Source organism: Pezoporus flaviventris, unplaced genomic scaffold, assembly GCF_033815535.1.
Source record: "Pezoporus flaviventris isolate CSIRO_AGI_PZ_B2104156 unplaced genomic scaffold, CSIRO_AGI_Pfla_v1 ptg000036l, whole genome shotgun sequence".
NCBI classification, from domain to species: Eukaryota; Metazoa; Chordata; class Aves; order Psittaciformes; family Psittacidae; genus Pezoporus; species Pezoporus flaviventris.
The window spans coordinates 41,486,461-41,503,864 of record NW_026892584.1 but is presented as its reverse complement, the minus strand read 5'-3'; the positions used below and the strand labels follow the sequence as shown (position 1 = coordinate 41,503,864).

General features: G+C 39.3%; 1 protein-coding gene across 3 annotated transcripts in view; it reads right to left on the bottom strand.

Moving 5' to 3' along the window:
- The window catches only part of KIF26A (kinesin family member 26A), a 109,743-nt gene that overhangs the window by 14,794 nt on the left and 77,545 nt on the right, over nt 1-17,404 (bottom strand). For 2 of the 3 annotated variants that reach the window (XM_061464082.1, XM_061464083.1), the window contains exons 6-11: nt 6,359-6,568; nt 4,258-4,351; nt 3,518-3,780; nt 3,084-3,267; nt 2,631-2,790; nt 393-555 (exon numbers count right to left, since the gene is read on the bottom strand). In XM_061464082.1, the coding sequence (XP_061320066.1) occupies nt 393-555; nt 2,631-2,790; nt 3,084-3,267; nt 3,518-3,780; nt 4,258-4,351; nt 6,359-6,568 (1,074 nt within the window). Of the gene's footprint in view, nt 1-392; nt 556-2,630; nt 2,791-3,083; nt 3,268-3,517; nt 3,781-4,257; nt 4,352-6,358; nt 7,015-17,404 lie in introns of those variants that run through there. The other variant, XM_061464084.1, reaches the window with a different exon arrangement.

Genomic DNA, 17,404 nt, shown 5'->3' with positions numbered 1-17,404 from the left:
AGGTCATGCTGCATAGATTTTACTACATCAGGAGCAATACAATCATCACACCTTTTCAGATAATTTCCATTAAACATTATGCATTTTCTTTCTCCGCAAGAGTTTTCTATTCCTTCTTTATTATTCTTTAATTAATACAAATAGGAGCTTTTGAGATAGTTCCACATATAAGCAAAGAAAAAATACGTATTTGGAACAAAAAGAAAGGAATTTCAAGATTAAGGACTGGAGGTGGGATGATGGCCCAGTGCCAAGTCATTTGTCAGTTCATCTCCTGAGCTTTTATGCATTTTATACTATTTCTTACCGCTGAGAAATCCCATGTTCTCCCACCAAGAGGTTAGGAAAACTCATTTTCAAATGAATTAATTTCTGCATGTTTGTGAACCAACCTTAGACTTCTTCTTTCTCATTCGGTGGATCCGTGATGCAAGCTGAATGGTGGTGAGAGTTTCTGCATAATTGACTGGGGAGTCAGAAATATGCACAATCATAGTAGTTCTGCAGTTGATGTTCCCAAGTGATTCCCTCAGCAACATTGTCAACTTGTTGTCCCTGTGTAACAAATTAGAACACCAGGATGGCTTAAAGAAATAACTCTTTTTTTTCAGACTTTTACACCACAAGCTGTGCTTTCACTTTCATAGGATATATGCATGTATGGTACGTGCAGATAAGAAATACGCTCCTATTATTTGACCACACTTAAAATGTACAAAAGATACCAATATTTTAATTACTTATCTGCCTATGTATTTGCAGTATAACAAATTATTTTACTCTTTACTTGGACGACTGTAAAACAAATGATTGATAACTAGTTTAGTTATCTCAAGTTTAGCTCATATTACCTAAAAAGCTCATGAGCTTTTTAGCTGAGCAGACTTAACGCCTGGATAGCTAAGGTCATGAGCTCCATGCAAACAGTTTTGATAAGAACTAAAAAATAAGTCAGCAGAAATGGTAAGAAATTGCTAAACAAATATAACAATGTTAGATATCAGAAATACATTATTAGTGACACCCATCTAGTTTCCATTCTGCCTGTGGCTGTCTGCTCTGACATAGCAAATGGGAAGCAGAACTTCTCTCTGAAGGCTTTCCTGGTGATGAAAGTCCTCCACTATGGACAGCAAAGCTGACAAGATAGGTGACATTTTGTCTTCCACTGGGCTCCAAGACATCTCTCCCCAGTCCTCTCAGGAGGCTGCTTCCTATCGCCCCCCTGAGCTGGCCCAACACGTGGGAACTACCATCATGTCTACTCACTAAAGCATGGTAGGTGACAGTTGAGCATCTGCCCTTCCCTATTTTAACCCATCCATCCTCTACCCAAAAAATTGGAACTAGCCTGAGGAAAGTACTTTTCCTCCAAACACAGAAAGAAGAAACACCTGCTTGAGATGCAACACTACATATATCTGTGAAATGACATGTTTAGTAACATCAGCACAAGGGTATAATGCATGAAGATTAATTGCAAGCAGCAATTAAATTTAAGGACTGAAGGCCAAGTTCTGGTAAGGTTTTTACAATGTGTTGGTAAGGTTTTTACAATGTGGTGGTGTTTTTGAGCTGGGGTCCCCACAGGTGTGTTTGACACAATATTATTGTTAAGTACACTCCACAAAGGAACACAACTAAGTGTTTGCTTCTGATAAACAAATGTGCAACATAGTGGTCTTTTTTTTAACTGAAAAGATATATTCAAAAAGGCATGCAGAAATAATAACCTTTGATGACAACAGTTGATAAACTCTCTAGTATTTTCTGAAATTTCAATACAATTTTTAAATTTGGAAAAAGGAGAGAAGATCCTATTAAATTCTGATTAAATTGTTCACTAATGTCCAGCTGGCCGAGATCAGTCTAAATTCCAAAACCGGGGAACAAACAGGAGGTAGAAGAAACAAAACATTTTGGCCATCCTCCCCCATGTTTTTCAACAATCAAACCCTCCCTGATATTTGAGCAAATGTAAGCATATACCAACATACATATAATTTTTGGCCATGTAATTCAGAATTTCACATTGTTATGTGACATTTAAAATATTTTGTGTATATATATATATATATACTTATATGCAGGTAGATGAATAGAAACATGTATCTATAATATAGAATTGACCTTCTAGCAGCTTTCTGGTCAAGTAAAGGGAGCCTACAAGAAAGCTGGAGAGGGACTTTTTACAAGGGTATGTAGGGATAGTACAAGAGGGAATGTCTTTAAGCTAACAGAGGGGAGATTTAGATTAGGTATTAGTAAAAAATCCTTCACTATGAGAGTGGCGAGACATTGGCACAGGTTGCCCAAAGAAGCTGTTGCTGCCCCATCCCTGGAAGTGTTCAAACCAGGTTGGATGGGGCTTAGGGAAAGCAGGTCTAGCGGAAAGCATAGCTGCCCATCTAGCGGAAGGTGTAGCTGCCCACAGCAGGGGCACTGGAACTAAATGATCTTTAAGGTCCCTTCCAAACAAAACCATTCTATGACCTTAAAAGACAACAGACTCCTCTCCAACAGAACTTGCTTTAACTTCATCTTAGGTAAAGAGTAAATTGTTGATGCAGTTCATTGCTAAGGTAACACCAGCCACAAATTTAAGATAATTCAGACAATAATTCACTTACTTATATGGCACATGCTTAGCACCATTAATTAAGGCCAAAATTACATTGCCCAGGGCAGAGAGAGACAGACACAGAGAGCCTCCTCCATCTCGGCTCTTGCTCAGCACTTTTTCACAGCTCCCTAGATCAATGAGATGCAAACGGCTGCGTCCTCCAGACACTTAAAAAAAAAAAAGGGTAGAAAAACAGTTGTACATCACGTTCCCTGCATGGACTCAATCCAAACTTGGTATTCAAAATGTATTCAAATGAGGAAAATAATGAATACAGCATGGGATAATGACCAAATTAAATATTAATAGAAAGGAAACCATATTTTAGCCACAGCTACCAAAGTTAAAGGTGACTTGTCTGGCTTAAGGATTCACTTCATTTTTTCTTTTTAAGTTTATTGCAAATTATTGTTTAAACTAACCCATTTGAAAACAAACAATATGGTAGTAAGATTCATACTTCCTCCTTTGCCACTCTTCTCCATGCGATACTGGTATATGTGAAGAGTAAAGAGCATATGTGAATTCCTTCTCTCTTCTTCTTCACATTCAGGTTTGCTGGTACTTCTAGCAGCAATTGCAGCATCAAGGAAAAAGGCAGCTTTCTCTGCTGTTGGGGCCCTTAGCTCACTTTGGTTTTGAAGCTTGAATACAAACAAGAAAATAATTAATTGGCATAGAGGCATCTTTTTTTATTATTTTTTGCTGAATTGGCTAAATCTCTAGGGCACTAAAGGAAACAAATATGTACACCATGGGAGAAGGGCTTATAAATTAAAACCAATAGTATTTTTTTACTGTCTTAAAGTTGTCATAATTGTTGTCAGATAAAGGGAAATAGAAAGCAGAAGAAAGCCTGCCTCAGAAAAATCTATGTTGTGATATTCATTATACCTGGGTTCCACATATTGGATCTTCTCTCAGATAAACCCCGGGAGACTGGCCATCCTGAAGGCTGCCAGTGGCTACTTCAGCTAACAAATCCTTCAGGTTTTCATCTTTGCCACTGATCTCCACAGCAGATACTCTAATAGAGAATCGAGTCCCAGTTTTTTCTTTACGTTCATTGATTAATTTGAAGAGCCAAGAAATTGCACAGGGGATGATACCAAGGCTTTGAGTGGAGTTATCTTTCCCAATCATGGTAAAAGATTTTCCTAGAATTAAAAGACAAACATAAACTTAATTCACCTTTCTTCTACAAGACAGTATCTCTTCATATCACCACTGTACACTACATGCAATGCCATGTGTTGCACAGATAATGGGAAAGAACAGATGCAAAAATGCAAAATATTTAATTATTAATACATTGCTATTTATTCGATTATTTTTGCAATTTTTGTAACTCAGACCAACAACAAATTAATGGTAAAAACGTTTCTGATGTTTTGAGTTTCATCACAATGCACCTATGTAACTTGCTCTTGATTAAGCTAATCTGATGTTACATTTTACATTTTCAAATTAAAATTTACAATCACAGTATCGAAATAAACCATGATAAGTTTGCAAAACTAATTAAAAAGAAATTCTAATCTATTCATATACTCCAGGTTTATTGTTCCAGGAGCTGACAGCATGTAATTACCAAACTGACATAGTAATTAACTGTAACGAATTTGGGAGCTCACCAAGCTTGACATGACCAAAGCAAAATATGCAACCATCTGCACCATTCACAACAGACTGGATTACTTCTGCTACTGTTCCAGAGCATACCTCAGCCTGGAAGAAAGATTTGAGACGAATAAGTAAATGAGCATATACTGCTATAGTTTTTACTATTCTTCTGTAATGAAATGAATGACTCAATATTTTTGAGGCTCAATATTCTTCCCATTTTAATAGCATCAATCCTATTATTTTAGTAACTATGCTATCTTAAAAAATAATAAAATACGCTACCACAGCCTAAAACAGTTTTCAATTTTAGTAAACCAATTCTCTTGCAATACTGATTCTATGACTAATGTAGCAAACTGAATGCTATCCAACCAGGCTTCCTGCTGATATAATAGCTCAGCCAAGGCTATTCGGCAACGGCAGCAACTCCACTGAAATTAAGCTACTCAAGAGTGTTCACAGGAATTAAAAAGACATACATACTGGAGAAAATGCATTAATATCCCTGAATAAGATTTCATAGCACCACAATTTCCTCTTCCAGTGGAAATATCATCATCAAAAAGAGAACTTGCTAAAATATTTGAGTGTACTAAAACCAGTTTATCCACATCAAGGAAGGTTTCACATGTACAATAAGATGATCTATTAAGTACAACTGGGGAAGAGGAGATGGTTGGTGTAAATATATAACTACAGTGAAATTATAGGGCTGTGTTTACAGGTACATGGCAATAAGCTTGCTTCAAGTAATGATACCTGCACTAAAGTGGCTGCACTGGCCAATGTCACCCAGAAACACCAAAAACAGGCCACCCAACAGGCCAACCATTTGGTGTCCCAACAGGACACCAAATGTGTTAAAAGACCTGAAAGAGCCTAGCTCAAACCAGGGGTCAACAACGTTAAGGACTGGTGCCAAAACCAGCAAAGAAGCAGGCTGTGACCAGCCACTTTGTAGCAGCGCTGGCAACATAAGTAATAGAAAGCCACTTCAGTTCTGGACTAACATTGAGATAACTGTTGCATATTTCTGCGCAAAGACACCATTTGAGCTTATGCAAGATATTAAAAACAGCTTCCTGATGTGGCTACCATTGCTTTAGTCACTGATGTACGTGGGAGGTTATCCTCTATCTTTAGTGCTTGGCTAAAACTTGGATCTAATAGGTATTTTCGTATCCCTAGTTTGGGACCCAAAACCTAAAACAGAATCCTAGGAAAAGATCTGAGAGTGGGATTCAGAACTAGGTCTTATCATGTTTTCTTGACATTAACATACCATTTTCATTTTGGATTTTTGTGGTGTATTCTTCACCCTATTTTTTTCCCAGCAGTTCAAACTTGGAGTAGTTCCCCATACACTCCTGAATTTCTTGTTCTTTCTAAAGCTGTTCTGGGATTTTTCTTCTGAACTGAAGATTTTTCCCAGGAGGAAATTTCAGGTGTCCATGAGTACAATTTCACTGAATATAGTGCAGCCCACAATCCTCTCAAGTACCAGCCATCCCATCTGTGTATCAGATTCTATGTCTGGGGCTATTACGGTACAAATACACCATTTTGCAGGCCAAAGAAAGGCATACACCATCAGCAGCATAACCATCAAGATAAAATAATCAGTCAAACAGTACAAACTGTACTGGCAAAGAAAATATAAAAGCTCCCTAACTGTTTCAGTTATAGCAATCCCACAGGGTTAGTTCAATCTCTTCTCCTAACAGCAGCATTTAGTTTAATGTTAAGCACATGTTCATTTGCCATTGAAAGCAGCGGGAAAGGACTATTTCAGTGACACCAAATGTGTTAAAACCTACCCGGATGGAAAACTGAACTTCAAATTGGCTGTATGTCTCTCTCTAACAAGAGGAATGCAGAAGATAACTTAGCCAGCAAATCCATCTCCCCAGCTATTATTCCTTAATTTTACATATCTACTAAACTGAAAATGTTAGAATTTACCCACATGTCTGTTAATTACCATGGTTTTTTTCCAGGCATTAAGGCAACTCATTTAAATAAAATTTCCCAGAAACAGAAAGAACTCTTCCAGCAGCCAAATGCAGTAGCCATGAGAAGATGGGAGGTTCATGCAAGTGACTCCAGTACCTGCGAAGCATCCTGGGGGAAAACCGCATCAAAGGCAAACATCTTTGGGACAGCAACAACGCCTCTTCTATGACCTGCATTGGAGGGCCCACTTGCTGATGGATCATAAAATGTGATTTGCTTTTTTCGTGGGTCTACCTTTAGGAAGGACATGGATTCAGATGTTTCATGTGCTCCTTGAGAGGGACAAATCCTTACCATCACTTTCACCTGCAAGAATTCGGAAAAAAACAACTTGAGTTCCCAGCTACAGATAAATGAATGCAAAGCATTCCTCACAAGCCCACTCCCCTTCCCATGACATGTTCATTTGTAATATTTAGGTGTGTCAGCATAACCGTGGGATAAAACCAGAGCCAGATTTTCCAGCCTGGTTTCCACCCTGGTGTCTTCACTGAACTAGCTTTTAAAAGGTGCACTTTGTCCCTTCAATTGACTTCATTTCAGTTTTATGATTGCAATTTGCAAATGTCTGGTCTGCAGGTCTGCAGTGGGCACAATCCACTGTAGGTGTAATACCATGCCTAAAGAAAAGAGAACTCTAGCCTTCTACCTTTCAAGTACTGTGTGACTGAAAGCACAAACTGATCCACTCTGAAAATCAGTCTGAATTACACAAGGCTCAGACAGCTAGTGCATTCAAACTGAACTAAATCTAGAAACTTTCAATTACTTGTTCACATTCTTCTAATAAAAGATACTTTTCTTATAACTTTCTCAGTAGACTTTATGCTATAGGCTCTTGGGTTGTTAGTTGCAGATTTAATGAGAAAGATGGGAAGAAATAAAAAACAAACAAAAGTCAAAAACCTTGAAAAGAAACAAATCATACAGTACGTTTCTATTGCAACACTGTAAATGCTATTTCCCACACATGGCATTTTAAGACAGCCTTTTTAGAGAGGTCAGACATGTTAGCTGTGCTTTCCGAAGCAGTTTATGGGAACCAAGTGACTGTATCTCATGAAGCTTCAGTAAAGGCTGCACACCCACTTCTTTTAAGCTTCCTGGAAATCAACTCTTACTCTGACAAACTGTGAAATACTGCCTCACACCCACTTACAACCCTTTATCCTTATGAAATGTTTCCAGGCCAGAACCAGCATGTTTTATACACCTTGGACTGAATAAATGACTATTACAGGTGCAACTTTAACTCTGCACTGCCCAGCAGATCAAATATAAGAAAAATCTTCAGACAGAGTGACTTTCCATGGTCCATCTAAATGTTTCAGTAATAAGCTGAGCAACAATATTATCTCCTTGTCCAACTACTTTCACAGCACCGTGTTAACCATGGAGTTTCACTAGGTGAAGAGCCTGCACAGCTGTAATACACTACAGCCAGCTCAGCTGGAGCAATTTTCACTGGTACTCTCCACAGCACCCATCAAGAAGCTTCATCTTCTACAGTGCTACTACTGACCAACAAACACTCCTTTTACAGCACTTGGACCTGATTTAGGAGTGACAGATAGCAACCCCACTGCTGCAAATCTAGCAGGTGAATTCTCCAAACACAGAGAACAGTCACTAGCTGATGAGTCAGAACTCAGCACTGGTGATGCTGTACCTCAAATACTGTGTTCAGTTTTGGGCTTCTCAATACAAGGAAGACATTGAGCTGCTGGAGCATGTCCGAAGAAGGGCAACAAAGCTACTGAAGCGTCTAGAGCACAAGTTTTGTGAGGAGCAGCTGAGGAGCATAGAGTTCTTTATCCTGAAGAAAAGGAGGCTCAGGGGGGACCTTATCACTCTCTACACCTACCTGAAAGGAGGTTGTAGCGAGTTTCTTCTCCCAAGCAACAAGCAATAATAGCAGACTGATGGATAGGGGCAGTTGACATCACCTACCCAGACTTGTGCAAAGCATTCAACACTGTCCCACACAACATCCTTGTCTCTAAACTGGAGGAACATAAATTTGATGGATGGACCACCTGGTGGATACAGAATTGGCTGGATGGCCACCTGCATATAGTTGCAGTTAACTGCTCAGTGTCCAGCTGGAGACGGGTAATGAGTGATGTTCATCAGGGGTGGGTATTGGGACCGATCCCAGTCAGTATATTTTCAGTGACATGGACAGTGGGATGGCGTACACTCTCAGCAAGTTTGCTGGTGATACTAAATTATGTGGTTAGGTTGACATACTGGAGGGAAGAGATGCCATCCAGAGGAACCTTGACAGACTTGAGAGGTGGGCTAATGCCAACCACAAGAAGTTCAAGAAAGCCAAGTGCAAGGTCCTACACCTGGGTCAGGGCAGTCACAGGCACAGCTACAGGTTGCACAAATAAGCGATCCAGAGCAGCCCTGTGGAGAAGGACTTGGGGGTGTTGGTCGATGAGAAAAGGAACATGAGCCGGCAGTGTGCGCTCGCAGCCCAGAAAGCCAACCGTATCCTGGATGCATCAAAAGGAGCGTGACCAGCAGGTCGAAGGAGGTGACCCTGCCCCTTTACTCTCATGAAACCCCATTTGGAGTACTGTGTGCAGTTCTGGTGTCCTCAACATAAGAACGACATGGAGCTGTTGGAGCAAGTCCAGAGGAGGGCCACGAGGATGATCGGGGGCTGAAGAATCTCCCATATGAAGACAGCCTGAAAAAGTTGGGGCTGTTCAGCCTGGAGAACAGAAGCTGCATGATGACCTCATAGCAGCCATCCAATATCTGAAGGTGACTATAAGGATACTGTAGTAGGACTCTTCATCAGGGACTGTAGTGATAGGACAAGAGGTAATGGTTTGAAACTTAAACAGGGGAACTTCAGGTTAGATATAAGGAAGAAGTTCTTTACTGTGAGGGTGATGTGGCACTGAAACAGTTTGCCCAAAGAAGTGGCAAATGCTCCATCCCTGGCAGTGTCCAAGGCTAGGTTGGACAGAGCCTTGGTCTAGGTTGAGGTGTCCTTGCTCATGGCATGGGAGTTGGAACTAAATGATTTTAAGGTCCTTTCCAACCCTAGTTATCCTATGATTCTACAGTCCTTTCTGCCGGGGGAGGTTTGGATTGGATATTAGGAAATATTTCTTCACCGCAAGGTTTGTCAAGCATTGGAACAGGCTGCCCAGGGAAGCCCTGGAGGTATTAAAAGGATGTGTAAATGTTGTGCTTAGGGACATGGTTTAGTGGTGAATGTGGCAGTGCTGGGTTAACAGCTGGTCTCATCTTAAAGGTCATTTCTGACCTAATCTATTCTATGATTCTATGAGTCAGGGCTTTCTCTAGCCCTGAGCTGGATATAACCCAGGTTATATTCCGGGCTGGAAAATATGCATCTCTGATAAAGAATGGTCCTCCCCATTCAGCAATCTTTTGTAATCTGCCAGAACTCTTGACTTCTACTTAATATGTTCCACGAACATTATGTCATTAAAATGGCGTGCATTTATTACACTGACACATTCTTTGTATCATTAAAAAAAAAAAGCACTTTGCAGTCAGCACTTCCCCATCACTCCTGTATCCAGAGAAATAATGGCAAAGGAAGAACTAAAGCTGCAAAACTACTTTAGCAAAGCACAACACGGGAAACTGCAGGCACAAAGAGCAGAGCAGGCTGAGCCACCCTGCCCTTCACACCAGACAAGAAGAAAAGGTGATGGCATACGCACCAGCACTCAGTGGTACAGTGAAACACAGTGCCCAAGCCAGAATGAGCCACAGCAAATGGGTGGGTACAGCAGTAAGCATCAGGCTGAACTGTCCCTTTATCAGCTAGGAAGGGTGGGTAATTTGAAGATTTTGTTCAGCTCCTCAACTGTTTCATTTTTTTCAGCTCCTTCTTTCAAGAGGGGCTAAGCAGCACACAAACATCCCTGAGCAATTATTCTAGCATCTTCACAGAAAATATTTTCCACAGAGTGGCTATGAAAGCTTTTCCCCAACATTTTTTCCAAACAAAGAGGTTAAAAAACAACCGGTCCTTCCAGTATATACTACAGGAGGCTCCATCAAACGTAGCAGCAAATTCTTACACCTTTTGACTCAAGCAGTCCTCCGATTTCACCATTTTTTCCTTCCCCTTTTATAGTGATACGAATATGAAAATATAGTCCCAGAAAATAAGCAAACCTTAGAATAAATGAAACAGCTGCTTCAAAAGAAACAGCTGCTTCAAAAGAAACAGCTGCTTCAAAAGAAACAGCTGCTTCAAAAGAAGAGCGCATCAGAGGTGACACACTCAAGGCTGTTTCTCCACAAAAGCTCCATGAAGACAGCTTTGTGTATTAGCCTGCTAGCTCAACCTTGACATGCTACCAAGGTGCTCAGAAAAATAACCTCCCTTGAGGAAAAAAAAAACCCAAAACCTAAATATACAAGTACAAATACCCACTTCAGGGTCACTTGATTAAAATGAATTTTAAAATACATGCTGTTTTCAAAGCACTTCTCTAAACAGGCCTGGCTGTTCTCTCTTCCACCTATTATTAGGTTAGAGCAGCCAGCACTTCGATAAGAGGAAAATTGGTTTGCTCCTGACCTGAACTGCAAGTTACCTCCATCAGAGCGTTGCTCCCGCTATACAAAGATGGCTTTGCCCCCAGAAAAACCTTGTGTGCCAAATGAGCTTTTTGAGACCACCTCTCTGAAGCAGAAAGATCGTAAAATAGCTTCCCCTAACGGATCAGATCCCAGACTTAACAGGCTTCAAGGGTCACCTTCATTTTTACAGTGGAAGCCAGTTTTTGAGACAAATAGGAGGGAGAAGAGAAAAGCAGCTTAAGGGAGTTCCTCTTTTTGTGTTTTCTATATAAAAGCTGATTTGCAAAGTAGAAAACCACTGATTTTAAATTTAGTTTCTGTGCCCACTAAATATATCTGTAAGTGATGCCTACCAGAAATCGTAGTGTTATAATGTGTCGCACTTATTCATAGTGCTGGGCCATACTCTCTGACTTCACTGGAAATGAAGCAGAAAATCTCATGAAAGTACCACAAAGCACAAAGATTACCTAAACATATCCCTTCACAAGAGCAAAATCTAAGTGCAGACAGATCTTGGGTGCATGCTCATGGTTCTAAGTATATAAAGAAAGGTTCAGTGTTATACTGTTTATTCTTCTAACACTTCTTTACCTCCAGTGTTTCAGGACCAGTCTTAAGTGACAGGTTTATATTCTCAGCTCTGAAGCTGATCCCAGTATTATTCTGGGATGAGTACTGCAGAAAAAGCAGTATACTATAGAGCCAGCATGGTTCCTGCCTTAAGGATCAATTTACCTCATCTTCTGAGTCTCTTTATCTAGTTCTCATACAAAAGGCATACTCACCTATAGAGACTGCAAGATGCAGTGCAGGAAATCATCCAGACACAAGGGCCTGCAGAAAGGGGGGGATTCAAGAAAATTGAGAACCTGTAAACCTTAAAAGTAACTTTGGCCTGTAACTAGGGAGCAACACAGCAATACCTACACTGCACTCTAAAGCTTCTAGTTGCTCATGGAAATGAATTACTAGAACTAAGTGCAATAACATTAATTTCAGAGCCACCCAGCATCACACCCTCTGTGGGCACTTCAACAATATGGCCAGGCTTCTGGTAGTCAGTTCCCACTGCAGTGGTACCAGCTACTAGTGGCACTTGTACAAAACAAGAGAAGGAATTCAGAGGAGAATGAATGAAGAAATGGAAGAATAAGAGAGGTCTGAAAGACTAAGAACAGACTGGGGGGAGGGGAGAAGAGAGCTGAAAGTGCACTAGGAAGAAGGGGCACAAAAAAACGAAGGCAATACGTATTTGGTGATTCCAGAAAACTCATCTCGGGCTCAGGGAATCTCCATCGTGACCACTTTTAGACTCCTTAAGGACAGCTAAAGTGGCACATCCATCCTGTGGTGGGGTGACCCTTCCTGTTAGAACTGGGGAATTTTTAGTAAATTCTTCCCCCCTACTCCCTTTGTATATTTCTTATTTAATGTCACAGAAAGATGCAGAGTAAGAAAAAGAATTACAAGTGGAAGTTTATCATTATCAAGAATACAAGGATTTGTACATAGACTCTCATACAGACATTGAATATTGCATAAAGGCTCCATTTCAATTAGGATGTTGATAGAAAAAGAGGACAGATTTGCATTTGAGTTCAATTTCTGCAAATAAAAATAAAAGAAACACAAACATCACAATACTTTCACATCTTTAACATTTTTCTCAGTGCCTGTAGACAGCCTAAATCATGCAGAACTCTGAAGTACCGCATTAATTAACTAACTCTAATCTGGTGGGTTTTGTACACCAGAGGTTAACACACTACTGCAGAACTTTCCAAATTCATGTTTCTGGAGGAACCAGGAGGTCATCAGAATTGCTGAAGGAAACCTGATTAAAATCAAAAACGTTCGGGAAAAGACATCCTTAATATGCCATTAAAAAGGTAAAGAATTTAAATAAACAAAAAAGTACATAATTTGGAAGAGTCCTAGAAATGGGTGGCAGAAGGTTAGAGGCCCATGCACCCAGCACTACAATGAGTGTAATTTTAATTTTCACTGGTAAGACTTGGAGAAGGACTTGATAGTAATCAAGTAATATATCTGCAAGTTAGAATTCATTTGCTCCAGCTATGTAATGGCAAAGCCAGTGGACAGAAGCTGAAGCATAAAAGCAAAAATCATACCACAGTTCTATGCATACAAAGCGAGAAAAAGGGCAGACTTCTGAAAAACATAAGAAGGTTAAAAAAAAAAAATAAATACCCAAACAAATGCCCTGTGAGGAGGACAATGGCTATGTGGATGACTCTGGGGCTAAACCCCATAGTTTTAAAAGCATCTGATGAGATCATTATAGAATCACAGATCACAGATCCATATATCAGTAATTTCATTGAGCCCTGAACCAAAACTCCAACCCCTGACATCTTTCACCTTTATGAAAGCCAAATCTAGATGCATATTTAACAAATCTGACTTAAACACTGAAATATATCAGAACCTGAGTGATGTCCATCCTGCCTGGTAACAGCCCGTCCTCCTCTTGCAGCCCTTCTCTTCCACTGCTACTGTCTACCCCATTCCACACCTAAGTATCACAAGGAGAGACCTTCACCCAGTTGCCACATGGCAGTCACTGTTCCCATGCTGTGACCATATCCAGTAGTGCCAGCCCCACATGCCCCCTTCATGGGGAATCATGATTTCCAAACACACACAACTTGCATACTGAACCAGCTGGAGCTCAGAAGAACATGACAGGGGAGTCACAGCAACCAAAATAGCTGACTTAGCTTCAAGACTGGCCAAAATAGTGCAGAACATCAAGCATACGTAAGTGCCAGAAAGCAGGAAATAGTAAGAGGCAGACCAAAAACTGTGAAACCCAAATTTCAAAGCAACTTTCTGACAGCAAGAAATGAATGTGAGACTGATGGCCAGGGACATGCTAGCAGTTTTGTCTAATACAGCCCATATATTTTGCATATGCTGAATTGAATGAAGCTTTGGCAAAGCCATGTGTCAGTGAACACAAAACTCCTCTAAGACCAGGGAGGTATGCATCATCCCAGAAGAAATCATGTCTAAGGCTGAGTTTGTAGAGAAAAGAGCAAGTGATAACAGAGAGAATGACACAATCCTACACAGTTTTAGACAGAAACAGCTGGGAGACTGAGACAGGTTCACATTGATTACTACCCCATAATCAAAAGAGACAGAAGGGCTATCAATTCTAAGATCAGAGAAAGAGGAAGGACTGTCTCATGCTTAAACAACCAGATGATTTGAATTCTGTTCCCAAGATTATCACAGACCTCTATGACATGTTTTAGACAACAAATTCAAAAAATACTATATATATATATATATATATATATATATATATATCTCAGAAAGCTGGTAATTTATCTCGCAGTAGAGTGAAGGGTGCCAAATACTATGCAGTTCAATTTGGGGCAGACATGTAGACAGAGAAGGCTTCTCTAATTCATTAAGTAATGACTAGACTCCACAGCATTTTGAATGCTGAGGAAATTAAGACCCTGACCCAGCCACGTATGCTAGCACAGGCATAACTGTAACATATGGTACCTCCTTTGAAATCAATGGAAGTGCAGTGTTCATGTGTTTACAGTGATGCTTTGTTAGCATGTGATGCTTATATAGTTGTCAAGTTTCAAATTAGAATGAGAAGGAAAAAATAGAAGAAATGAATTAAAATGCTTGTAAAATTTTAAAAACGTGCTCAAGCCTTTTTTACCAAAATAAACTCTGACTTTGGCTTTGGCAAAGTGCTGGGACTACACTGGAATCCATTTTAAAAATGCTGCTCATATTCTATGTTACTGAAGTATCATAATCCCTAAATGAACAAGCAATTTGGTCTTTAGCAATAAATGCCATTATACCAAATTTGAACAGGCACTAAATATTCCCTGGAAACTCACATCTTTGACAGGCATCATGCAGCCAGGAAGTTAATTTTGTCCAATGTTCACAAAATGGCGTATAACAGCAGGTTAATTAAATAACTATGTTTACACACCCACCATTCTGAATTACGATTTCTCAGCAAGAAATTATAACAAATTCACATTCACTTGAATAAAGATCATTTTCCAATGAAATCACTTATTTTTCAACTACAGTGTAAATCAAATTACGAAAGTCCTAGTTCAGAGCCAATATTTTTCATGGATTTAATTGTAACTGACAGATATATAACCCTTGCTAAATTCGTTTATTGTGGGTAGTTCTTAGAAGCCTTTCATATACTGCCACTACCAATGGCTGGCAAATTTACATGCAAAATTGCCATGCTAGCATAGACCATCTAGCTCCCCTGGGAGAACCTAAGGAAAAGAAAAACAAAAAAAAAACCAACCACTTTTGTAGTGTACTCTATTATAGAAGAATTGATCTCTGCTCCCAGGAGACATGACGAAACTACTTTATTTTTCAATGTGAAAACAAAGTAGAAGAATTTATATACTTTTATCTAATTTTCCCACATTTCTGTGGAAGTGATTCAAGGCATTTTGGCAGGGATGTATATACCTTGGATGATACAGGACTACATATATCGATAGAAGAGTACTTAGTATGTATGATACATGATATACACCAGAAATAACACTCTAGTCATTAGGAAACAAGCAGCAATAAAGATGACAAAATTAAGTACCTATTTGTTATCCACCATCAAACCATCATAAGAAATAGTGAATGGAACACACAGCACACTTCAGAAAACCCTGCATAATCAGTAAATCATATTAGCAGTACCTTAGCTATGGCATGGTAAAGCAGAAATGAAAGTAAATGTCTAAAATACGTAAATGGAGACCACTATACATGTACCTGTCCAAGAAACATGTCTGACAATTCAGGTTCCTTTTAAATGCTTCACATCAATTGACTCACATAGGAGGGTGCTGTCATTCTAACATAAAAAATTGACAGGATCCTTGGAAGAGACAAGCACTTAAAGTCGCTGCTGTAAGTGATGCAGTATTATAAAGAATGAGCTCAATAGAACCCCAGAAAAAAAAAAAAAAAATTTTGCATGAAAAAGGCTTCCTACCATGCTAAAGAAAAATAGCAAATTAGAATGCTACACAGCAGCCACTGTAAAAAGGATGTCTTTTTTAATACCACGATATGATAAATTACCTTAAGTAGCACATTAATGTCAGAAATCGAGCATAATCTAACTTCTTAACAGTGACAGTATTAAATGGCTTTCAGACATCTTTCCTACTATTCTGACATTAAATTTAATAACACCCAGAGAGACCACAAAAATTATTCGGTTACAAGAATCATACTGTACTGGATCATTGCTTTTTAAGTGGGATTCAACTAAATGATTTGGACTCTGATGGTTTTGACACATCCAAGACAAAGGTATGAAATTTGCTACGTAACATTTACCAGTAGTGAGTAAAACTCCTTTTGGTATCCAGTTTGCATTGGTAGTGGGATTTTCCTTTGTATGGGAGTTTGATTATTGCTGATTATATGAAACACCAGTCCCAGACAGACCTACAGTTTCAAATCATTATTAGAAAAAAAAAAAACCACGCAAAAAAGCCCAACCCAAAACACACCTTCTTCATATTCCTGAATATTGACAAACCCTGTAAGCAGCTGTGAAAATGTGTAACATTTTGCACTCTTAGTAAAGAAAATTAGGTAAAAGGTTTAATTAAATAATTGTATCATAGGACAAGTCCACACACTCCTGCTGAAATCATTGTAAGGTGAAATTAGTATTTGTGAAACGTGAAAGAAATTCGTAAGGCATTTATTTCCCACCTTCCAAAAAAGTACTTAAAACAATGAGATACTATACATAGAAACTGCAAAAGATATATAGAGGCTATCTGCTTTAGTAAGTCTCTAACAACAATGCATTCAACCATAAAGTTATATAGCAAATTCACCACAGCAGAACTGTACGATATACATGGAGATGATGATGTGAGATAAAGAACAATTTTAGATCTTGAGCTCAAAGAATCAATAACTGAGTTCAAGTGCAAGAACTCACCATCACGACCTTTTCACATTCCTGTCTCCTCCAGCAGTTCTCACAATGCATACTTACTAGCTTTGCTACAGCTACACAGCTTACAAAAACCAAGAATTTAATTCCCTTCCCTTCCCCAAATGTCCCAAAAGCTCCTAAGTTCAAGAAAATATCCCACAGCCAGTGATGGGACCTGTACAATTCTAAGCACCACAGAAACACCCCACATAGTCCTGATGTTGCCTATGCTCAATTCAATCAGTTCCTCAGATTCAACTGTCCCTTCACCGAACTCAGAATAACTCTTATTCATGTGTTTAACATAGAAACCAATGAAAAGGACTTAATGCATGGAGAAGCTCTCCACTGAACTGCTGCTTTGGCCAAAGCAAGTTTTTCTGATGGGATAAACCAACAGTCATGGGAAAGCAACTCTTAAAGTGCATATCAAATAAGGAAGGCAAAAGTTCATACACAGATGTTAAATTGTTTGATGAAGTCTTTTTTTCTAAAGGTTTAGGTTTACTGGGGTCCAGGTCTGTACCAGTAGCAAAACACACACTGCTGCTGCTTCG